General features: G+C 60.7%; 1 protein-coding gene across 1 annotated transcript in view; it reads right to left on the bottom strand.

Annotated features, from left to right (window-relative positions):
- The window catches only part of STK32C (serine/threonine kinase 32C), a 67829-nt gene extending 49945 nt beyond the window's left edge, over window positions 1-17884 (bottom strand). The window contains exon 1 of the mRNA XM_045068593.1: window positions 17518-17884. Within this exon, the coding sequence (XP_044924528.1) occupies window positions 17518-17779 (262 nt within the window). The 5' untranslated portion in view covers window positions 17780-17884. The remainder of the gene's footprint in view (window positions 1-17517) is intronic.
- Between the last annotated feature and the right edge of the window lie 6178 nt (window positions 17885-24062).

Here is a 24062-nt window from a genome sequence, read left to right as displayed (position 1 = left end):
GGGACTCGGCCCCACCCTCCAGCACGGGGCTGTGGGGGCTGTCGGAGGCCTGCGCGGGAGCCAGGGGGCTTCTTACCGTCGTGGCGGTGGATGAGCACGACGCGGGTTGTTCTTGACTTGACTGCGTGAGCACAGAGAGTGGACCCATCTCCACCCACCCTCCTCCTGCTTCTCTGGCTCGCCAGGGGCCCCTCCCGCTTGGGCTTGTTGTGGAGCTCACGGTGGCACGGCTGCCTTCCCAGGTCAGTGCCGACTCCTCTGTGCTGCGTCTGCCTCTAACGCCTCATTGTTTTACACGGTGAGTGTGCAGGGACACACTCAGCAAAAGGTTCTGTAAGGAACGTACAAAACCCTGCAGAGAGCCAGGACCGGGATGGGCAGTGCGAGCTGCCACGTTCGTGTTCTGGAAGATTCAGAAGTCTAAGAGGCCCGTTCTCCCCGAACCACGGATGGTCTCAGCGCAATCTCAGTCAGTGTCACGGCCAGCGTATTTTAGGAACTGACGAACAGTTTCTAACGTGTTTGTGGAAAGCCAAAGAATCCAGAAGAGTCAAAACAATTTCGAGAAAGAAGCAGAAAACTGGAGGGTGAGCACATGTGCTTCCCAGATGCCGCAGTGGCCAGTACGGCTGGCATCGGTGAGAAGACCAGAGAGACATGCCACTGCCGAAGGAGCAGGGGAGGGGGAGGAAGAGGGGCAGGGGGGAAGGGTGGAGAGAGGGAGGAAGGAAGACAGATGGGAGAGGAGAAGGCAGGAACCTCGACCCTCACTTCTCACCAACACGAAGATCAACGTGAAATAGAACGTGAATGAAAATTAGCAGATAAAGCTGTACAAATCCTAGGGAAAAAAAGGAGAAAAATCTTTGTGACCAGGAATTGGGCAGATATTTCCTAGAAAACACAAAAGAAGAGCAAACTAGGGTGCCTGGGTGGCTCAGTCATTAACCGTCTGCCTTCAGCTCAGGTCAGATTCCCAGGGTCCTGGGATCGAGACCCACGTCTGGCTCCCCGCTCAGCGAGGAGCCTGCTTCTCCTCTCCCACTCCCCCTGCTTGTGTTCCCTCTCTCACTAAGTCCCTCTCTGTCAAAATAAATGGATAAAATCTTGAAAAAAAAAAAAAAGAAAGAAAGAAAAGAAAAGAAAGTACAAAATAATACATTAAAAAAAAGGAGCAAACTATACAGGAAGAAATTTTGACTTCACCAAAATTAAGAACTTATTTTCCAAAATATCCTTTAAGAACTGGACAGGGATCAGATGCACAGCCCTGGCTCCCACACGCCAGCCGCTCACAGACCTGGATTAACCGCAGGAATGAGGAACTCTGGGGTGCCAGAAATATTCCACACTGGACTGAGTGGTGGTTGCGTGACTGTATGTATTTGTCAAAAGTCGTTGAACAACATCCTTAAAAAGATAAATTTTACCTTACGTAAATTCAGAAAACTGAATTTAAAAATAAACTGTATTTCTAAGTGCCAGTAATAAAAAGAAAACCTAAAAACTATAAAAAATAATGCCACTTATGATAACATCAAATAAACACAAAATGCTTGGAAATAAAATTAGTGAAAGATATACAGGACCTGCACACTGTGTACTGTCTGTACTGCGCACTGTGACCCATCGCGGAGAGCGACTACACCAGATCAGATATACCATGTTCATGGATCGGGGGACACGGTATTGGTAAGATGCCCATTTTCCCTATAATTGGTACACGGATTTAACAGAGCCCCAACAAAATCTCAGCAGACTTTTTTTTGTAGCAAGTGGCAAGCTGATTTAAAATTTATATGGATATACAAAGGATACAGAATCATCAAAATGATTTTGGGAAACGAACAAAGTTGGAAGACGTACTCGACTGACTTGTACTGTGCAGTACTTCACTGTACTGTAACATCATCATAGTAAAGAGAGCGTATCACTGGTATAAGGAAAGACAAAACGAGACCCCAGAAACAGACTCACACACGGAGATCAACAGACTTTTGACAAAGGCACCAAAGTGACCCAGTGAGGAAAAGAAAGTCTTTCAAGGGACGGCACTGGAATAACTGGGTATCCACATGGGAAAATTAAATAAACATCCTACCTCGTGCTCTGCCCAAAAATGAATGTGGAATTGTTCCTAGACCTCCACTTGACTGTAAGGTAGACAAAGATTTCAGAGCAGACGTAGAAGAGCTGCTCGTCAGAACAGAACACCGGGAGAAAGACCAGGCCGGGCACAGACTGGGAGAAAGGACGTCAGCGCGCCCATCAGAAGGCCGGAACCCGGAACGTCCACAGAACTCCTTCTAAGGAGCTCGGCGTTCACGCAGAATCCTGTGTGAGTAGTGCGCACACACACGCACGCACACACACACGATCGGGAAGGCAAGGGCTCGAACAGACACTTTGCACACTAAGCTCACAAGTGGCCAATCAGCAAATGAAAAGTCACCATATCATTAGTCATCAGAGGGACGCAAATGTTCCTCACACCAAAATCTCTCTGTGTTCATCACTTTCGGAACCCATCATCTGCCACTGTAAGAAGCATAATTTTCCTGATAATTGTACAGCTCTCCGTGACAATTAGATCTGGCCGTGCCTGCTGGAGAGCTCCTGCAGGGCCTTTAAGATACTAGGCGGCCACCCTGCGGGCCAGCAAACACCTTCAGCCTGGATCTCACAAGCACTCCAGGGCCCAGCCAGAGAGAAGGGGTCTGGGCCCCGACTGCCCCTGCCCATTTCAGTCCCTGAAAGGAGACCCGGCATGAGTGATGACCGTCTGGTCAGAAAGATCCTGGCTGGGGCTGGGCTAATTCTGCATCAACTCATTTCCTCTTTCCACCCAGCTTAGTTAAATGCAATGAGCCTTTATTGAGCACCTACTATGTGCGAGGTGCTGGGGAGCCCAGGGTGAAGACAACGCAGCCGTGCCCTTGTGGCATTCTGAGAGCTGGAGAAAGACTCACACTCCCATGACAGGAAACTCCTACAGACGGGTCTCTGTCTACGCGGCATGTGTGTGCACTCGTGCACACGCACAGACCCACACTCATGAGCAAGGGCATCATCTCTGAACAGAAAGCCAGTCTCCTTAGCCAGGTTGCTGGTACTGCCATCTGGGAGGCTGGCTTCCATGAGCTCCCCGGAAACCAAGAGCCCCTCAAGTCCCGAACCCGCAGCCATGCCCACATCCCACGTGTGGTGCCCCAACGGTCGGAGGCCTGGGCTGCTGGCAGGCGCCCCCAGGGCCCAGGGACAGGGCACCACTGTCCCTGGGCGCTGGACCACGGGCTCCTACCTCATTCCTCCCACGCCTCTCCCTCACAGAGGGCGGCTCTGCCCGCCGCGGGGTGTTATCTGCTCACTAAGGTGACAGCAGTGGGAACCGCATCAGGAGCGAAGATCCTGTGAGATCGTGTAATTAACGGAGCCTCTCGGGACCTTTCTATTAACTCGGTCTGCAGATGAGCCAAGTCTCGCTCTCCGGGGCACGGCATTTCTTTAATTAAAAGGAATTTAAGATCATTTTCTAAAGGTCTTTTGGATTCCACTCGACATGCCCACGCAGGTCCAAAGCCAGGTGGCCCCGCCTAGCTTCGGGCTTCCAGGGTCCCCTCAGCTGTCTGGGCTGCTCTCACTCTAAGACTGCACACGTGGGTCTACACACGCGTGTCACACCGCAAGGGGGGGGCGCTCAGCTTCCCAAGGACTGCGGGCCCTGTGTCCCGTGAAGTGAGGCGTGCCGCCCAAACCGTGTCTCCCAGCCCCCTGGCACAGCCCCCAGGCCCACTGCTGGAGACTCCAGGCCAGTGGAGCTGCTGGACATATCAGCACGGCCTCCACATCCACCTGTGTGCATGAGACAGCCTATCCTAACCTCCTGCCCCAGATAGATGCGGGCCGTGGCAGGCAGGCGGGTCTCGCCCTCCCCAGAGTCCCAGCTTCTTCAGCCCTGGGCCTTTCCAAGGCTCCCTCTGCGGGGGCCCTTGGGGTCCTGCAAAGACAAAACTCCTCCAGGCCCTCAGCCACCCCAGCTGCTTCTTAAAGACAGAAGGAGCGAGAACATCCCGGATGGCTCCCTCCAAAGGCCACCACGGCAAAGTCCGGCACACCAGGCATCGCACCTCCTACCTCCACAGGGAGGCGATGTCCCCGTGGAGTGGGCGGCCGGGACAGGCACAGCCCTGAACCTTGCGCAGCAAGCAGGCCTCTTCCAGATTTGCAAGGCCCACATGTGCTCGCACATGCAGAAGTATGTCCTGCCAGCCCCAGCACCAGGGACCCCTAGAGATGCTCTGGGAGGAACACCAACCCTCAGCCATGCCTCGATGGCACTTCCCAGCCGGTGGCCTCAGAAAAATCATGGCTCGGTGCACCCACCGGTGAGTGCAGTGGTTCTCAGCTCGGGGCGGTGTTACCCTGGGGCACAGGCGGCAGTGCTGGATGTCTGACTGACAGCCACAGAGGAGGATGGGGGTCTGCCGCTGGCCCCCATGTGTGGAGGCCCAGATGCCACTAATGCCCTGTGGGCAGGGGACCACCCCCACCACACGGAACGGTCCGGGTCCTGACGCCCACGCTGCGGAGCCGGCCTGGCTTCAAGAGGCCCCCTGCCCCACCCAGTGCAAGGCAGCCCCCGGCTCAGCCTGAGGACATCCAGGGGACCCCGTGGGCCAAACCACACCCTGCTGAGGCCCTGAAGCCTTCTATGTGCAATGGAGGTGCCCAGGAGGTGCCAGGACCCTCCATGGAGGGTGGCGGCCGTGGGCCTGGACACGAGGCTCACACCTGCTCATCAGCTGGGTTCCCGGCTCTGTCAGATGGGCGTTTCATAACCCACCCACACACAGTGCTTCCAGCCGAATTCAGGGAAAGTGCTTTGGGGACACTTGCACCTGCCTCTGCCGAAATTCATCCATGACACGTGGCCCAAAGGCAAGTGCAGTCAGTCCCCTACATCTCCTTCCAGCAGCTGGGGCAGCCCCCCCTCCACCGCAACCCCTGCCGGGATGCATCCTATAGCCCGGCTTCCTGGACCTGTCATTCTGAGGGACCAGACGACTTGACCTCGCGGCTCTGACAGCCCTGAACAGAAAGCCGCCGCCAGAGAAGATGGGACAGAGTGGTCAAGATCAGAAGCCAGGGTCTGGCCGTCACGAGGGTCCTGCTGCTGCCGGCTGGGGAACCGGGATCGCCCTGTGCCTGGTCCCCCAGAGCCAGGACCTACCTTCTCAAGGGACACAAATGCTTTCCAGAAGCAACAGATGAGCCGTCTGCTGGCTCAGATGCACACAAGCCAGAGACAGAAATGCCGTTCAAAGGGCTGGTGGCCACAGGGAGCAGGGGCGGGCAGTGGGCATGGAGGGCCTGGTCAGGGTGCCACACAGCAGGGGCTGTGGTCAGACTCGAGGGTTGGGAACATGAGGAGCCTGGGGAGGATGTGTGGCCCCAAGGAGGGGTCGAACCCTTGGGGCAACAGAGCTTGAATCTGGAGGGGCCGAACGTGAGAGTACGAGAAACACAAGTGGTGGTGTCGAGTCGGAGACTGGACGGAAAAGTCTGCGACGTGGGAGGCAGGTCCGGCTGGAGATGTAAATTTGGGAGTCGGCATATGGACGACATTTGAGGCGGCCAATGCGCGAGTGTAGCAAGACAGAGTCAAGAAAGAAGGACCGGCCGAGGGGCCGGGAAGAAGCCTGGAGGGCGGTGTCCGGGAAACCACATGGAGGAGGGGTAGGAGGGACCTAGGAGGGGCTCAGCATGCCCGGGGCTGCCATGAGCCAGGGACGAGGAGGGCTGGACACTGGATATTATGCTCAGCCACGTGGAGGGGACCTTCCCCAGAGCGTGGGGCCGCAGGCTCGCGGAGGGCTGGACACTGCAAGGACAAAGCAGTCCTGGGCGGTCTTGCTGGAAACGGGAGCAACAGAGACACGGCCTCAAGCAGAGCAGTCTCGGCACGGGAGAAACGCCGCACGCCGTTTGTTCGCTCCACAGACACATGTGGAAAGCACACAGGACGCCTGGCCCCACGGGACCCCCAGGGACGCAAGGACACAGGGCTCAGCCCAGCCCACCTCAGGAGCCTGTGGCACAAGCAGCCAGCAGCTATGAAGCGTGGACTGAGCACAACACGCACCGGGGCTCAGCCCTGGCGCCCCCGAGCCGGGCCTGCAGGCTCCACGTCCTCCCGTCAGCACCGGCCCCGTGGACAGCTCCTCCTGCCATCCCAGAGCCTCCAGAGGTCGGGCCGGGAGGGCAGAGACGCGGGCATTCTGCTGGGTCTGTTCCTAGGAATACCGTGCCGGGTTGTAGGTGCGGTGCTGCCCCCCAGTCAAAGACGGCAGACATGGTCTAAGGCTGACCAGGCTGGGGTCCCTGTTTCTCGTACCGCTGGGGGTCCGGGGCATCTCAGCACGAGGGTGCTTGAAAGAACGGGTCATAGGTTTGGGCGGGGGGCAGGGGCACCCGCGGGGGTTGGGGCAGCGGGTCCACACTGGCTCTGGACGTGAGGGCTGCCCTCTCTCTGCCGTGGGGCACGTGTGAGTGTGCGGCTCCCACAGGGCCTACGAGCAGGTTCCAGAGCAGCTGTGTGAACTCACACTCCCTCTGCGTGCGGCCGCCAGAGAGCGGCACTCTGAACACAGCTCGTGGCGACAGGGGCGTGAGGAGCTCAGACTGTGCTTTCCCAGGAGTCCAGGCCCTGGATCCCAACAGATCCTTCCGACAGAAGGACCGGGGCTCCCCGGAGAGCTGGCTGAGCCAAGGGCTGGGCTGAGGACCTACCTATTGTGCCAGAAGGAAGGAAGCGCTCCGAAGGCTGCAGCCATGGGGGTATGCCGAGGACGGGGGCCCACTGAAGAGCTCCCGGGGGCCCACGCTGGAATAAGAGAGGAGAACGGAACAGAGCCGCACTGGATTATGACCCGAAGGGCAGTGTAGTGGTGTGTGTGGGGAGATCTTCGCAGAATTCCAGATCACATCGAGGCCTCTGTCACGGAGTGGAGTGTGACACCCATCCGCGGTCAGTGTGCACGGTGACGTCCTTCCCAAAGGTCAGCGTGCGGGGGACAGGACAGACCCCCGACAGGGGAGACTCCTGAAAAGCAGCCTCAGCCCGGGGGGGTCAAGGTCAACACATGCAGGGACCAGACGGACCTGCTGCGGTAGGACCCCAGTGCTTTTTCTGAGACCCCGGCGTAACCACCGGGAGAACCGCAGACAAACCCCACAAAGCACCCGACCAGTCATCCTCAAAACCGTCAAGGTCATCAAAAACAGGGACAGGCTGAGACACTGTCGTGGCCCAAGGAATGTCAGGAGAGACCACGGGGTGTCCCGTGAGGCCTGGCACAGGAGAGGGAGAGTAAGTAAACACTGGAATCTGAATGAACTGTGAGCTTCACTCGGTCGTGACTGTTAATTCTATGTGTGAACCTGACTGGCCAAGGCGCCTGGATCACACACTATCCTGCGTGCATCTGGGGTGTTTCCAGGTGAAGTGAGCACCGGCATCTGCGGATTCAGTCAAGCAAAACCCCAGCCCAGCAAGGGTGGGCATCAGGCCGTCCACCGAGGCCCCGACGGAGGAGGGCGGAGGCTTCTGCCTTCGTTCCTGCCTCACCTTGGGGATGGCTCCGCGCAGCCCGCTGACAGAGCGCTGCCCTCGCCTCGCTGGACCCGAGGACTGCAGACAGTGAACCGATGCCTGTGGGCCTCCCTGGCTGCGGGAACAGCCGACGCCTCACAATAAATGCCCTGACACACGTGCCCACGTGCGCCCGTGCACCTGCTCTGCGGGTCTGTGTCCCCGACGAGACCTGGCTAGGATGCGACCTGTCACCGCAGGCTCGACCAGCGGGGCCCCCTGACGTGCCACAGGGACGCAGGGCCCTCCTTGGAAACAGCACGGGGACTCGCTGCTCTGCTTTCCCGACTTGGCTCTAGGCCTACAAGGTTCTAGAATAAGTTCATAAGGAGAAAGTTTTCAAAAAGCTGCACATGCTCTGGGTATGGGAGCGCGGCCAGGAGGCGGCGGATGGACACACGGGGCTCTGGTCTCAGTGCTGAGATTACATAAGACACTGAATTTCCTATTTTTTCTTGTCACTTTTCATTATATAATAAAAAGCTATAAAGTTAAAAAAAAAAAAAGAGAGAGAGAGAGAGAGAGAAAAGAAAATAAGAAAGAAAGGATCATCCTGGCAACGGCGCCTGCCGGCTGGGTGAGCAGTACATAATCCATCACCCGAAGCGGGACACGTCTGAGGGTAACGGGACGCTGTTAATCACCAGCCTGGTTGGCGGCCACGGGGTCACACTCAGCTTGCGGGGACCACGGGGACGCGCTCAGCACACAGGGGCCACAGGCTCACACTCAGCTGGCGGGGGCCAGGGCGTGGTCAGCACGGGGAGGCGGGATCGCTGGTCACGCCGTCCGAGTCCCTGAGCACGGCGGGCCTGGAAAGGAGCCGGGTCCGCAGGGAGGCAGGCCGGGAGCGGCAGCCGGGGCCCACGTGGGCCGGGAGGGGGCCCCACCACGGAGTGCATCCTGCGGGCTCCGTCCCCACGGCCCCTGCCTTGGCGTCTGCACCGTCGACTTCTGGGGGGCTTCAGCCGCTCACTTTGGGGCCTTCTGATTGTCGCAGGCTCTGGGTAAAGGGCACAGGATCCAAATCACTGGTCCAGCTCCCAGTTCAACAGCATGCCCTCGGAAAGAAACACAGAGACGCCCCCGCCCCCCAGGCCTGCAGTCTCCCTTCGCAGGCACAGTTCCCCTGTGAGCCCCACAGCCCGCCTCCCCGCCGCAGCCCGCCCGCCTGGTACCAGCCCCGCCTGCTGCCCCGAGCGCCCACGGGACCGGCAGGCCCACCCTGGGTTTTCCAACGGCCAAACACCACCACAGGACCCCCTAGCGCCGGCACGCGGGTCACACGAGGGGACAGAGCTCCCTGTCTTTGTGATGCCCGCCCTTCCTGTGTCCCTGTACCCCACTCTCTGTCACGTGCTAACTCTGCAAACCATCCTTTCTGCCCGAGAAGCTAAAATGCAACTTCAGAAACACAAGATGACCTTGATTCTTGAAGAAAAAGAAAACACAGGAATTGGGCCAACACAAACAGACATGGCCGAGGACAGCCACAGGTGGGGCCCCCGGAGCACAGGGGCCTTGGAAGCCGGGATGCTGGTGACTCGCCGGCAGAGTGTCCATAACCAGGTGGGGACAGAGGTTTACAGCCTCCCGGCTTCTTGGGCCCCCTGTGTTTCCCTCAGAGGCCTGAACCCAGCTGTGTGCGGCCCAGGGTTTTCAGGGACTCGGAAGCAGCGACCGCTGCACAGGTGCTGCTGGGTCCTCCCTTGGCCACACCAGCATCCCATGCGGCCCCAGGTTCGAGGTGGCCCAGAGCGAACTCACGCACCAGTGCGAGGGCAGGTGTGAGGCAGCGGTCCTGATGTCCTGAGAGGCTGGCCGGATACCAGGGGGCTTCGAGTTCATCCTGGCCCTCCTCTGCTCTCCCCTCCCCTGCCCTGTCCCACTCCATCTGAAAGCCAGCCCCGGCCGGCCACCCCCAGGGTCAGAGTCTTGGTGCTGCGCGTCCCCTCGCCTGAACCTGAGCTGGGCCAGAGACCCGCTGCAGCCGCGGAGTGTGGTGGAAGCGACACGGTGCCCGTCCACGCCTCTCCCGTGCCTCCGCCTCAGCACACCTGGTGTGGCGGGAGGAAGTCCCAGTGCCCCACTGAGGAGCCCAGTGGACACGGAGAAGCCCCAAGACCACGGAGGACAGCTGCTGGTTTAAAATATGCCCACACAGTCTTTGACATTCGCTTCGAAGGGTGGAACCTGACCCCCTTGAGTGTGGCTGGGCACGGCGGCTGGCTGGAGACACGCGGCCTGCATAGGCCGGGGGGGGGGGGGGACTGCACAGGACCGCGGAGTCTGGGTCCGAGAAGGCACCCGGGCTTCCTCCTCTGTCTCCTGGCTCGTGGAGAGGCTGGCCAACACCGCGTGAGGCCACGCAAGCAGCTCCATGGAGAGCCCCGTGGTGGGGACCTGGCCTGGGAGCAGGGCCCCCCCCACCCTGAGCTGCGGCCAGAGCTGACAACTGCTCGGGGACCACAAGGGGACCCTGAGCCACAGGCACCGGGGGAGCCACTCCCAGCCTAAGGGCTCACAGAGACGCTCACAGAGATGCGAGGGGCAGGACTGAGCCGCGAGGGGTAAGTGACAGAGACGGGAAGAGACGACAGAGCGGACAGCGGGAACCAGAGCCCCGGGGACGTGACCCGGGGTGCCGGGAGTGAGGACCCACGCTGGGGACCGAGGACACCGCCGTGGGGTCCTGGCTCTGCAGGCGTCACGGGCAGCAGGGACACCCGCCCCCCGCCCCCCACCGTCATGACAGACTAGAACGGGGTCGCTGTGTCACCAGGTTTCAGGGCGGTTCATCACCAGGAAAATCTAAGGGTGCGGAGACCCTGCCCGCCCAGCCCCCCGCAGGCAGCTGGAGGGAAGGACGCGGGCCAGCCAGGTGCCGGGGGAGGCGCGGGGCCTGGACGCGGAGCCCGGGGCGCACGGCAGACCCCGCCTCGCCTGCGCATGGTCGCCGGCAAGGGCGAAGGAAACCCACGCTGGGACGGGCGCGAGCGACCGCGCCGAGCCGGCTGCAGTGACAGAAAGAAGTGACAGACTCGTCTATTTCTTGCTTTTGCCACAAGTTCTGCCTTGTGCATGCAAAGCACGAGGAGTCATGATGTGAATTCTGAAAGCAGAGACCTTTCTAAAGTCAACTTTCTAAATCACTGTGAGAAAGTGAATGTACTCAGCTCCTATTTTTAATAAATGGGGGGCGACAGTGACTCCTACCCACACCCTCTCCTGGCTTTGGAACCTAAATAACATCCCCAGGGTTTTCACAGGAGCGACACGGGCCTGCGCCTGAGCCGCCGCGCTGGGGGCCATCCATGGGCTCCATGTCGCCTCGGGGGACACGTGGGCCGGGAGGGGCGGCTCTTCTCTCAGCTGAGTGGGGCGAGCTGGGGGAGCGCCCCGGCTGCCCTCTGCCCTCGGCCACTCCGACTGCACCCAGACCAGCTGAAGCAGAATCCCCCCGATCCCTGGGGACCCATGACGGCCGGAGACCCTGCTTGGGCGGCCCTGCCTCGCTTTTTAAAATAATAGATTTTAGGTCAATGACAGAACATTTTCTAGTGAAGCAGGCATCCCAGATTTTTAAAAATAACAATAATTTTATTAATTACAGCTTCTCCCCAATCATCTCAAATTCTGGTCGTTAAAATCATTCAGCATCTGGATCCAGCCGGTGTCTGGGGAAGGGAAGGAGCCCGGCATGTCCTGTGGGGCGCCCGGCCAGCTGGCCGCTTGGGGGAGGGCACACCCCAAGACGAGCTCGGCACGGCGATGCCATCAGGGGAAGACAGATCGATCCCCGCTAATGGATGGGGAGCGGGATGGAGAAGACTTGCCCACTGAGGACAGCAAGGTCCAGCCATCGCTTGGCGCATTGGCCAGGAGCAAGAGCAGCTGTGACAGCCTTACATTGATCTGTGGTCACACGCAGACGGCAGCGGGGCGGGCATGCAGAGACGCGTGGTGGAACCTAGCTCCAAGGGGGCAGGACAGTGTGGACAGGAAGGAGGAGCGACACCAGGCGGGAGGTCCGGTCTCTCACCAGGGTGAGTGTCGAACTGGACTGAGCTTCCTACGGTCAGGGAACTGAGCACAGGCCCTTGAAATAAGAACCGACGTGTTCTCGGGAGGGCCCGAGAGGCTGCCGGGGCCCCCCAGGAGGACAGACCGTCCCCATCAGCCCCTCAGAGGCCCTCGTGCTGGGGCTGGGGCTGGGGCCGAACCCACCGTGCCTGCGCACCCTCCAAGTGGCCAGCTCTGGGACAAGTGTCTGCACAGGCCTCAGCAACACGCCGCTGGCCACACTCGCAGCCCCAGGGCGGGGGTGGGGGGGGTTGGAGGCAAGATGCCAGGTCCTCGCGGGCAATGAAGGGAGACCAAGGAACGTGCGGTGGTTTCGTGGACAAACCAGAGACAGGGTGCCATGCCCTGCCCAGCAGCTTCACGCCAAGAGCCAGCATGTCCACAGAGGACCACCAGGGTGTGGGGGGTCTCCCATCCAACGCCCGCTGCCCTGCGCACCAAGCCCCGGGTGTCCTGCCCTCCACAGCCACACCTGCTGTGCATCTGCCCAGCCCTCCCGACTTGGAGGACTGGCAGTGGGGATGTCGCCCAGAGGCTGGTGGGACACGTCGACTCCCGGACTGCACCCAGACCTGCTGAAGCAGAATCCCCCCGATCCCTGGGGACCCGTGATGGCCGGAGACCCTGCTTGGGCGGCCCTGACCCTGTGCAGAACAAGCGCTTCTCCGCGGCTTTGCTTCTCTCAGACCAACAGCCCCAGAGAGAAGCCCTGAGCAAAAATGACCCCCACTGCATTCTGACATTACCTCTCGCCTAGAAAGCTGGGTGGTTAAATTTTTAAAAGAAAATCAGCTTATTTTTAGCACTTTAAAACATATGACCAAATGGACAGGCATGCAGAGCTGACGTGACAGTAGGTCCAGAGTCCATTCTAAGACAAGCCTTGTCAGCTGTGGGGAGAGAAACACCTTGAGTGCCTCCGGGACCCAGAAACCCAGGGACGGACCCACAAGGGGGCTTTCCCAAGGGACCGCATGCCGTCCTACCCAGCCAGAGCCCGGATCCCCACCACCACACCAAGGGCCTCGGCACCGTTCCTGCTGGCTGGTAGAGACCCCACAGTCTGCAGCTACCAGGCTTCTGACCAACGACGGAGACCTGCAGTGGGGAAGGGGGTGGGAACCACCGTCAGCCCGAGTCTGGGCCCCACAGAAGACCGCCGCCGCATCAGGAGGGAAGGACACAGGCTCCTAATAACCAAAGACCAGACTGGCCCAGAAACGAGGGCCCCGTCTGCACCGTGGGGCCAGCCACGCGCGCGCCCAGACGCCCTGCTCGGGCCTGCGAGCTCTCAGGGCGCGTCACCACGCAGGCGCCGACCATCCTTCCTTGCCGGTCGACGGCCGGGTGCCGAGCGAGGCTAAGCAAAGCTGCTAGAAACCCCGAGAAACCAGTGAGGTTCGCAGCACGGCAGCCTTTCCTGGATGCGAGTTTCAGAAAGAAGGTGCACCTTCGTCCCCGCACCGGCCGGGGTGACATGCTGTGCGCGAGGAGATCCTGCTCACGGTCCAACAAAACCAGCAGCCAACGTGCAGCACAGGACATTTCCAACGTGGAAACAGCCTAATGTGCGCAACCTTGGAAAGTGGGGCCCCTGCAAGAAGACCCCTGGCTGCGGAGCCAGACGGCATTCCAGACGCACTGGAAGCTTCCACGTACGCAGCAGGAGGGGCACACCCAGGCTTGTCAATGGGAACGGCACAGCAGTAACAGGACACCCTGACCGGAAACTGCCAGAAAGGAAGCTATTGATGAATCTGACCACGTGAAAATTAAACACATCCGTACCCAAAACCCTAGCAGCACTGCAAGATAGGCGGCACACGTGCGCAGGGGTGGGGAAGGGCTATCTGGGGTACGGCTTGGTAGACCCAGAAGAGGGCAAAGACATGGGGCGCCACGGTCCCCGCAGGAAGCACGGGCTCAGGTGGGCACCAGTAATCCACAGAGACAGACGCCCGATGTGAGAAGCAAAGAGACCCTAGGTCCCACCAGTAGTCAGAGAAGCTCAACGTATTCGTATAATCCTTTTACCTTCCAGACGATTAGAAATTTAAAATATCGCTAGCAGCCAGAGCTGGTGAGGGTTCAGGGAAGCCTGAACATGCCCGGAACGGGCGCTGGCTGGCTCTGCGTCCCCACCACTCCGCGCTCTGCGCTCTGCGCCCCTCACCTGGGCCCCTCCCTGTCCGCTGCCAGTCCCCCCACGTCCCTCTGGGTCTGGGTACCCTGCACACAGCAGCCACATCCTCGGGGGCCATCACGGAAGGCACGCCCGGGACAGCCCCTGGCGCACAGAGGGACCGTTCCTAAGGACGCTAGCGGGTCAGCTGTGTCAAGATGCCTTCCATGGACACAACTCGGGGGCGACAAGATCATCCACACCTGCAGGACCCTGAAGGCCCAGAGATGCTCATTGCTTGGCTGTTTGTGATATTCAGGAGAGTAGGAACAGCCCAGTGTCCCACAGCAGGAAAGGAAGGAAGCAGAGAGCGTCACGTCTACACCGAGGAAGGCTGAAGGGCAGGGACTCAGCCCTGGCCACTGGTCAGAACCACCAGCCTGACAAGATAGGGGTGCGGAGCCCCACCCGCAGCAGGGATTCCTGGGGGCGGGGACCAGGCAGCCACAGTTTTAGGGGGCCATGGAGTGGAGCTCCCAGCCAGGTCCGAAGGCTTCTTGTGTGAACCCAGCCAACACATGCTTCGGATCCAGCAGATGCCGGCAGCACCCACCAAGTGAGAAAGCAGGTTACGCCCAAACCACGTATGGGACGCAATCCGCTTCTGCATCAAAGGAAAAGTGTGTTTCTCTACAGGCTGGAAGTGTGAGAACGTTCCTAGAGCAGAGCCGCAGAAGACACTCCCTGATCCGTTCACTGCGGAGTCTCGGCGCTAACCCTACGCGTCTGGACTTTCCTATTTAGGACAATTTTAGGAAAAACAGGAAAGCATGCACACATATACATCTTCATGCTTCTGTAATTAGGAATAAACAAAGGGTTTATTTACTTATTTATTTTTACATTTTAAGAAAGGTGACCTGAGAATCTGGTGGCCTCCTGCCCTGGCGTGCTGTCCGCCCACCCAACAGACCCAGGCCAGCGTATGTGGCCTTCAGGGGCTTCCTTACTCCCAGTCCTTTCTCGGGGAGCAAACCTCACGGTGATTCGTCGCCCCCCAACTCGGAAGCTAACATCACTGGGGTCTGAGCACTGATCGTGACTGCGGAGAAGGGCGGGTGCCCCCAGCCTCACGTCACATGGGACACCGAGACCACGAGACACGAAAGGGCTCACAGAGGAGCACGGCTCCAGGGCAGGGCCGCCGAGGCAGGGCAGGTCCCCGGGCAGGCTCGGATCCACAGCTCCCAGAAGTCGGCGAGAGATGGGAGCGGAGGAGGCGTGGCGTCAGGGGGAGCGGGGAAAGGGGCCCCTGGTTCCAGTGTGGGACAGAGACGCAGAGACCACCCCACGCCCGGGCCCCGCCAAGCAAGCACGGGCTCTAGACCCCGCGGGACTGACAGAGATGAGGACACTTGTCCATCACAACCGCGCTTCTCAGCTGGGATTTACCTGGTGCTCTGTGAAACTGCGCCTCTTCTACCCTTTCCTCTGCATGCCGAACTTGATATATTAATTGGGAGTTTTAATCCAAAAAATCCATCAGAAGGTCTTCCGTCGCCATAGCAACTGTGCAGTCCCAGTAAATGCTCCTCTCCCGCACCGGCACCAGCACCGTGCCGCGGCCTCTTCAAGCCGGCTTGACAGTGACAGTGGCAGGAGAAAGGCGACCCCTGGCTGGAGGGGCTGGGGGGGGGGGCTCCACACCCGGCCCAGAAGGGAGCTGGGGCTCAGGGAACGCTGCCTGCCTCCCTGACTCTCCCTCCTCCGCCCCAAACCCCATTCCTTTCCTCTGAATAAACCCACGGCCCTCCACAAGCCTGTGCCGGATGCTTGAGCCATAGCGCCCCGACATGACACGCACACGTGGGACAAAGTGCCGTCTAGACCAACAACGCCCACGGCTGCTAAGCCCAGTCTCACCACGCAAAGCCTGGAGGAGTCCCAACGGGGCGTTCAATTGGGGGATGTGGCCGCCGTGCCCAGGGATGAGCGAGTACCTGATGGCACCTGTAGCCAGAGTCAGCCCCCACCGCCCCATGGCCGGAGCAGCTGCTGCCTCCGCCGTCCTACTCCAGGCCCTCACAGGGGCGGGGGATGTGCCGAAGAGTTCCCAAATCAGACTGTGAGCAGTGTCAACAGAGTCTGTGCTCTTTTTGCCTTTTTAATCATCATTGAAATCTGAGCCATAACACACCATGAGCAAATAGAAAAACCGCACGTTAAAAAGCTGAAGGCAGCCGCATGCGACATCGATTTCTCTCTCTCCACGTTCTCTGCCTTGGACAGCACAAGGCTAAGACACGGCAAGACTGGCCAGCTCTTGGCTGACGCCAGCAAGCGCTGAACTCGGATGCGTCTCTCAGACGTTTTCTCATCACGCAGCCAGAGAAGCTAGACATCAGTCTGCTTCCCCATCAGTTCCTAATGCAGCCTGGGCTTTCTTTACTCAGAATATTTATGTTCAATCAAAAATGCATAACATAGGAAACAGTCGCAGCGCTGAGTTCTGCTGCCCCAGAGCTCAGAACACAATGACAGGCAGACCCAGGACACCCTGGACTGACTTGCCAGGTCGCAGATGCCCCTCCCTACTGACCGTGGCCAGGCTGAGCAGCCCAGCACCCCCTGGGCAGCCCAAGGCAGCCTCTCTATTGTGCCGATGACCCCCCCGGGCATGGCCTGCACATTCACCACCACTGGCCTGCGGTCGTACTACTGTGATTTCCTATCAGGTTTAAATTATTTATCAGAATGAATAGCTTGGCCCCCTGTGTGGAGCTGCGGTCTACAATTATAAAAGACCCACCCTACCTTTGCAGGCTGCCTACAGATGAAAAATGCATATTTCAAGTATTTTAAGAAAATGTCAAAAAAACATCAAATGTGTCATCCTCATACCATTTAAATTATCTGCACGACATCTGTAGAAAAGAGCTGTGTGTCTGCGTGTGAATTTATGCCAGGGCCAGGGCCCCAGAGGTGGACCCTCCCTGCCAGTCGTTGCCACGTCCAAGGTGGCCTGTCACTGTCTTTTGCAGGCGCTGCCTCCTCCAGGCCACTCCAGAGATGCGGGTGGGTGGTCCGGGTCAGGCGCTCTCCCTCCGGAGGACCCGAGGGGAAGTTCTCTCAAAGGGAGTCCCCAAAGGGCAGGTCTCTGCACAAAAGCAAAGCCATCTCCACCGCACATCTGAGCCCGTGCGGGACCACCACACACTGCTCCGCAGGCCGAGAGCTCCCAGGGCGGGGGCCGGGCCACCTGTGGGCACGCATCTCTCTCCGGAAGCGCACCCGGCGGAGCGGAGCAGCCCGGCCGCGCGCCCCGACAGGAGCAGGAACGCAGGCGGCCGCGGCCGCGGGGGGCAGCTAAGGCCGGACTGCTCCGGCCACGGACCCTCAGCCCGCAGGGCCGGCCGCCGCCCACTCCCGCACGCTGCGCCGCCGCGGGACACGGAGGACGCAGGCGGGAGCCCCGGCGCGCGTGGGCACCGCACGCACCGCCCGCGAGTTTCCTCGGAAACCGAGACGCCCCGGGACGCCCCCCACCCCCACCCCGACTCCGCACGAGGAAATCCCGCGGCCGCGGCGCCCCTGGGAGCGCGACGCCGGCCCCCGCGCTGGCCCCGGAGCGGCCCGGGCCCCCGCCGGCGGCCGCACTCACCGTCCTCCTTGTCGTCAAACACCGGCCTCCGCGCCGCGGCCGCCGACATGGACGAGCCCATCCGCTTCTTCCACTTGCTCCACGGGAACAGGGGGCGCGGCTGCGCGCGGGCATCGCCCGAGTCCCGGGCCCGGGGCTGGCCGGCGGCGGGCGGCGGCGGGCCCGGGGTCGCGTCGGGGCCGGAGGGGCGCGCGCGGCCGGTGGGCGGCGAGCCGGGGGGCGCCGCCGCGCTGCTGCCCCTGCGCTCCGCGCCGCTCCTCATGGCCGGGCCTGGGTGCGCGCCGCGGCCGGAGCCGGGGACATGGCCCGCCCGCCGTGCGCGGAGCGGGAGCGGGAGCGGGAGCGGCTGGCAGCCCTCGCCGTGCGCCCCGGCCTCGGCGCTGGCCCGTCCTGGCTGCGGGGCCGGTGCCGCCGACTGCCCGCGCGCGGGGGTGGGGCAGGGGCGGGGCCGAGGGCGGAGTCGGGGCGGGGCCGAGCGCCGGGGGCGGGGCGGGGAGGAGACCCGGCGGGAAGGCGCAGGGGGTGGCGAGCCGCGCTGGGGGTCCCACAGCCCACCTGGAGGGGGCTGGTCCGCACGGACACTGGGGCCGCAGCACCGACTAGGAGGCGGAGACGAGAGCGAGGGAGGGACGGGCACGACTCCGTCCGGGCATCCTGGGGACCCCAAGGGATGGGAAGGGCGTTGGAGACTCAGGGCCCCCCTTGGGTCTCCTCGCGCCCGCGGCCTTCGCGAACAAAGCCGGACGCGGGGCGGCCTTCAACTTTATACTGCGGCGCAGCGCTTCGCGAGGCCGCGCGCCAGGCCGGAAAAGGGGCGCGGGGAAACGGCCGCGGGAGGCCGAGGCTGGGCTGGGGTCGGCGCGTGCGGGCCGGTAGTCCCGGCCGGATGCCCGGCGCGCCCTGCGGCTGCTCCCGGGGAGGGACGGGGCGGGGCGGGCCCTCCGCGGGGAGCCGGGCTGCGGGCGCGCGCACACTCACGCTCTCGTGCACCCGCGCTCCCGGGGTCTCCCTGGCTGGGTCCCCCGGGTCCTGCCAGTGAGGCCGCCGGACCCCGAGGTGGAACGGGAGCCCCTGGTCCGGGTACACGTCGCCGGCCTTCCCAGGAGCCGTGCGTCCGCGTTGGCCAGAGTCCGCTGGCCCGGCCCGGGTCCGACAGGGCCTCGGCGCGGACCGCTGGGCCCTCCACGGCCTTCGCGGCGTGTTCGGGGGGGGGCGCGAGGTGTGGCTTGACCTCTGTGAGCCTCCCCCGCACCTGCTCGCGAGGCCACGGGAAACCGCGGGAGCAAAGCGCGCAGCACAGCCGAGGCCCCAGGAGACGCCTTCCGCATGCCCTGGCTCCCTGCGCGCTGGACCTCGTCACTGAAGAATCTCATCTGTGATGGCTTCACTTGTGGAAGCCTTAAATTCTGCCCCGCAGGCAGGCCCAGAGCCTGGGGTTGCTTCCTCCCGCCCCCGCCCCCGCCCAGTGAAATCCTGGAAGGGCCTCCTGCTTCCCCGCGGCGACAGCGGATCCCCGTCCCCGCGGATCTCCCACGCCGCGGATCCCCCTTCCATGCACGCCCTTCAGCCACCCTGGGCTCTGCCCTGACCTCACAGCCCCTCTCCTGGTTGCAGCCCTCACCCCAGCTCCCGGTCCTCAGTCCTGGTGGTCCCCCACAATGGTCTCTCTTCATGGAAAGCTATGCTCACCCCCACCTTCCGCGTGGCTCCATGACCTGCTTGACCTATGAGATGTGAGCAGAGGTGATCTTTTATTTCTGGGCCAGAGTTGGCCTGGGTAAGGGGGAGCCCGAGTCACTTGGGACCACCTGCAGACCAGCCTCAGACATGCGGGGTAAGCCATCCGGAGGGGAGCAGTTACTTTGATGGGAGCAGAACCTAGGTTAGTGCCACCGACCATCTACCCACTGCCTGGCCCGACACCTGCTCATACCCTGTCTGGACACAAAGGCCTCCCAGACTGGGCTCAGCCTCCCTCCCGGGAGCTCCAGCCAGCAGCTCTGGTCCAGGGCTCCTGTGCACAGTTGCGATTTGCCAGTCGCGGGTGCTGACAGAGCAGGCGCCCTGTAGGAATTCATCCTGCAGGAGCAAAAGCAGAAATATGTTTGGGGGGGCAGTGAGGTGGGGGCTATGCTTGGAGCCGTGTCACCCAGGGCTGCACATCAGAATTCCCCCAAACCCACAGCAGTCTCGCTCGGCTTGTCCGCTGCAGACTGACCATGCTTCGTGTCCTCTCCTTCCCAGACCGTCTAACAGGCAGAAACAAAATAAAAAGGTATAACCTACCCCTTTGCCCCCTAGAGAACAAAAGACAAGCTTTTATAAAGATTTTATTTATTTGAGAGAGAGAGAGAGAATGAGCCATAGGGAGAGGCACAGGGGGAGAGAGAGAAGCAGATTCCCTGCTGAGCAGGACCTAGAGACCATGACCTGAGCCGAAGTCAGATGCCCAACCAACCTCAGCACCCAGGAGCTCTAAGACAAGACTTTAGAAAGAAAAAATATATTAATGGGTTCAGAAAGCGGCTGGAAAGTTTACAGGGGCCATGGAGAGCCTGAGGGCTTGTAGGGAGCACAACGGGCCAGGGCCACTGGGGGGGGGCGGTGAGAGGAGCAGTGGAGCCACAGGGCAACCTCCGGCAGCGGGCAGTGGGCATGGATAGTCCTTCTCCAGAAGTGACCAGGACTCTTGTCTCACAGGCACCAGGCTCAACATAAGACAGTGAGGGGACCAGCAGAGATGAGTGAGGACATCTGCACACTGAACTAGAGCCCCAAATGCCCAACCAGGCACTCGCCCCAGGGTCAAGACACGGGAAGAATCCTCTCAGAGACACTGAGCGCCTCTCAGGAGACCCCTGTGCCCCAGGGTGGTGGGTCCCTCACCGGCCCCAGCAGAAGCAAGCAGGAACCAGCTCTTACCAGGGGCCTGTAGCTGGCCTCAGGGCTCAGGCCACGGCTCTGTCCGGGAGACCCCCTGTGCCTGGCCATGGCACAGGGTCCCAGGAAGGCCAAGGATCAGATATGCAAGCTGGATCAGGTGCACAGAACAGGAGACAGAAAGCTTGGGCGCGGCCTCACCTGCAGGCAGACCAGGTCGCTGCAGCCACAAAGGTGGCCATGGAGTTCAGGGGAGGCTGGAACGGGGGCCACCTGTGAGTGGAAAGGGGGCAGTGAGGCCAACAGAGTGTCCCTGGGCACCACTGCTGCTAACACTGGTCAGGAACAGAAGCTAGCTCAGGGCTAGCTGTCCCGTCCCCGTGATGGGGTACTGCCAAGGACTCAGTACCAGATAAACATGCCGACCACATCAAGCATGCGGGAGCGCACCCGGGATCGTGCGTGGCGAACCATAACGGGGCCACTTCAGGGGTGGCTGGGCAGGGTTCTGAAACTTGAGCACACACCAGCAGCCGTCTGAAGGCCCGTGGCCTGGAGTCGAGGATGCTGGCCCCAAGGCACGAACAAGCCGGTGTGTAAGCAGAGGAGGGGCCCGGGTCACTGGGGGACAGTGAGTGCCCCTGAGACAGGGAACGCAGAATAGCTGGGGCTCAACTTTGTATTCGAGGCTCAGTCTCTGAAGCCCAAGCACAAACGTGCCTTGGTCTCTAATTTGCCCAAAAAAGCACCGAGTCGAGCGGTCACATAACTGGGACCCAGCACTGCCTCCAGTTCTCAGGTAGGTTTCGTCTGAGGTCACCGTTCTGACATTGACACTTGGCCGCATCTTCAGGAACAGCCCTTTGATCAAACTCCGCTCAGACTGCCTGACTCGCTGGCGGGGGTGGGGGGGCCATACCGGAGCAGCCCCGGGAAACGGGCAGCAGAAGCTCGACGGGATTCCAGTCCTGGTGCTCACCCGTGTGCGGGGCCCACAGCGAGCCTCCTCCCTGGCAGGAAGTGGAAACCAGGGGCCATCAGCCCTGGAGCTGCCGGGGGAGGAAGGCAGGGCCTTGGGAATTCGAGTGCTGGGACCTCTGGCTGCTGGTGGCAGGGCTGGTTCTGGAGGTCCTGAGGCCGCCCGGCTCCCGAAGACTCTGGAGGATGAGACAGAGGAGGAGCCGCACTGCGCCCAGGATGGGCCCCTCCACCGCGGTGCTAGGTCTGAAGCAGAGACTCCGAGGGTAACCCGTCGGTCTGCACATCATTTCCCAGGGCTGCCTGACCAGAGCAGCACAAAGTGGGGCCGGAAATGGATCCCCGCGCAGCACTGGAGGCCGGAAGTCGGAGATGAAGGCCGTAACCCGGCTGCTTCCTTCTGGATGTCCTGAGAGAGAGCCCGCCCCAACTCTGGGCTGGCAGCTCCTGGCGATGCTGGTGTCCCTTGGCTTGCAGGGGTGTCCTTCCAGTCTCACCTCCCTTGAGACATGGCGTTACATGTGTGTGTCCTTGTCATTTCTTCCCTCATAAGGACATTTGCCGTAGGATTTAGGGCCCGCCCTGATGCAGAATGATAGCAGCTTGAGATCCTAACCTTGATTACAGTTCTTCCCTGCAAAAGCCCTCTTTCCAAACAAGATTCTGTTCATAGGTTCTGGGTGGACCTTTTGGGGGGCCCACCATGAAACCTGCCAGAGTCCACCGTTTGGTCCCCCCCAACATCTATGTCCATGCGGTGGGCAGAACACATCCATCGGGTCCCATACCGCAAAGCCTCAGCTCCACGGTTCTGAAAGCCGGGCCTACAAGCCCACCTAAGTGCCCTCCGCTCATGAGCTCCAAGCATCACCTGACTGAGGTGCAAGTGAGACTCTGGGCGAGGCCCGGCCCTGCTTCCACAGTGCACAAGCACGGGACAGACGTGTCCATCCCAAAAAAGAAACTGAAGGAATGAAGGCGTCTCCATTCCCAGGGAAACTCAAGATCCCACAGCGAAGCTTCGGTTAAGTTCCAAGGTCCAAGGAGAACCCTCTGTCGCCAGACACACCACCCCTGGCCATCTTCCTTCCCCCTGACAGGTCGCACACACATCCTTGCGGCTCTGGGACGCCACCAACCCCTGTCCGGCTCTAGAGCTGTGCGCATCCGGTAGCAATCTCCCGCGTCCTGGACCTCTTCCTCCCAGTCCCAGGGGCGGGCTTCTGCTGATCTAGGGTCGGGGCCTGGTGTGTGTCCCACCGCACGGGCGGGCCCTCTGCAGAACTTCCCCTCCACGACCCCACCTGTACCCCTGGGTTCCGCTGAGACTCTTTTCAGAATACACTTTTCCGACAGTCCATTTCCCAATTCTAGTATTCTTTGCAATCTGGATAGGCCAAGAACCTACCAGATCATTAGGGCTGGTTCATTTTTGCTTAAGAGACATTCCTCAGTCGGTCAAGCGCCTACCTTTGTCTCCAGTCACGATCCCGGGGTCCTGGGATCGAGCCCCACGTCTGGTTCCTTGCTCAGTGGGGAGCCAGCTTCTCTCTCTGCCCCTCTCCCTCTCGTGCTCATTCTGTCTCTCAAATAAACAAATTAAATCTTTATTTAATTTAGAGAACGTCCTCAATTTGCCTCTTTTCTCCACATTTCACTCTGGGCAGCAAGAGGAAAGCAACCCGCACCTCTAACAATCTGCTTGTCGGTGTCCTCCGCCAGCATCCAAGTTCGTCATCGCCAACATCAGGACGCAGTTCAGTCAAGAGTTCTTCCACTTTACAACCAGGTCCGCTTTTCCTCTGGTTTGCATAGCACGTTCCTGGTTCTCATCCCAGACCTTGCCGCCTCACCCCCTTCAACACGCACACGTCCGCCCACACCGTGGTCGTGGCTAAGTGTGTGTCCCCTAAGATAACAGCCCTCCCTTCCTTCTGAGCTACCCCACCCGACCTCAAGGAGCCATATTTCCACTCTCTGTCCACACATTCCGGCTGGCTGCTGAGACCCACCAGATCACGCAGGGGGACCTGCTTGGTTTAAACTCAACTGATGGCAGATGCCGGCCGCCTCTCCGTGGCACAGGTCGCTATGCATCTTCCCGATAACACCTGGCTTAGCACCCGGTTCAATAGCTCCAAGCCTAGTTGACACCTAAAATGAGCCATGACAGCTGTGTTAGAGTGCGCTGGGAGGAAGGGGACCGTGAGAGTCAGATGGGGACATCCGGGCAGACATAGCTGAGGTGGAGAACGCTGAACCCCGAAATGTCCTGCAGCCTCCCTCACTGGCAGGAACAGCCCTTCCCCCGCTCCATGCACAGAAGCTACTGGTGGTTGCACCTCAGCCAGGTGTGTCTCAAGCTGACACCAGCTGTTTTCAAGCACCCGCCTTCACACCGCCCATTGCCCGAAGGCCCCTAAGAGTCATACGGTCAGATGGTCAGGAGACCCCGGAGCACCGACCGACAAGTACGAAGACTGCTCCTGGGAGAAAGACCCTTCATGCAGAGACAGAGAGAAAAGCTCCCACCTCTGCAGCCAGGAGCAGCCGTCAGAGCAGAGTCTAGAGGCCCAGGGAGGAGGAAGTAAGGCTCAGGAGAGCAAACCCACTGACCTGGCTGCACCAACCAGGGTTTAACACGCAGGTCCGAGCGCCTGGAGGCAGCTCTGATCGCCACCAACGCT

This window comes from Mustela putorius, unplaced genomic scaffold (genome assembly GCF_011764305.1).
Source record: "Mustela putorius furo isolate JIRA1106 unplaced genomic scaffold, ASM1176430v1.1 tig00003909_pilon_pilon_pilon, whole genome shotgun sequence".
NCBI lineage: Eukaryota > Metazoa > Chordata > Mammalia > Carnivora > Mustelidae > Mustela > Mustela putorius.
Note: the sequence above shows the minus strand (reverse complement) of the source record. Positions and strands in the feature narration are given on the sequence as shown.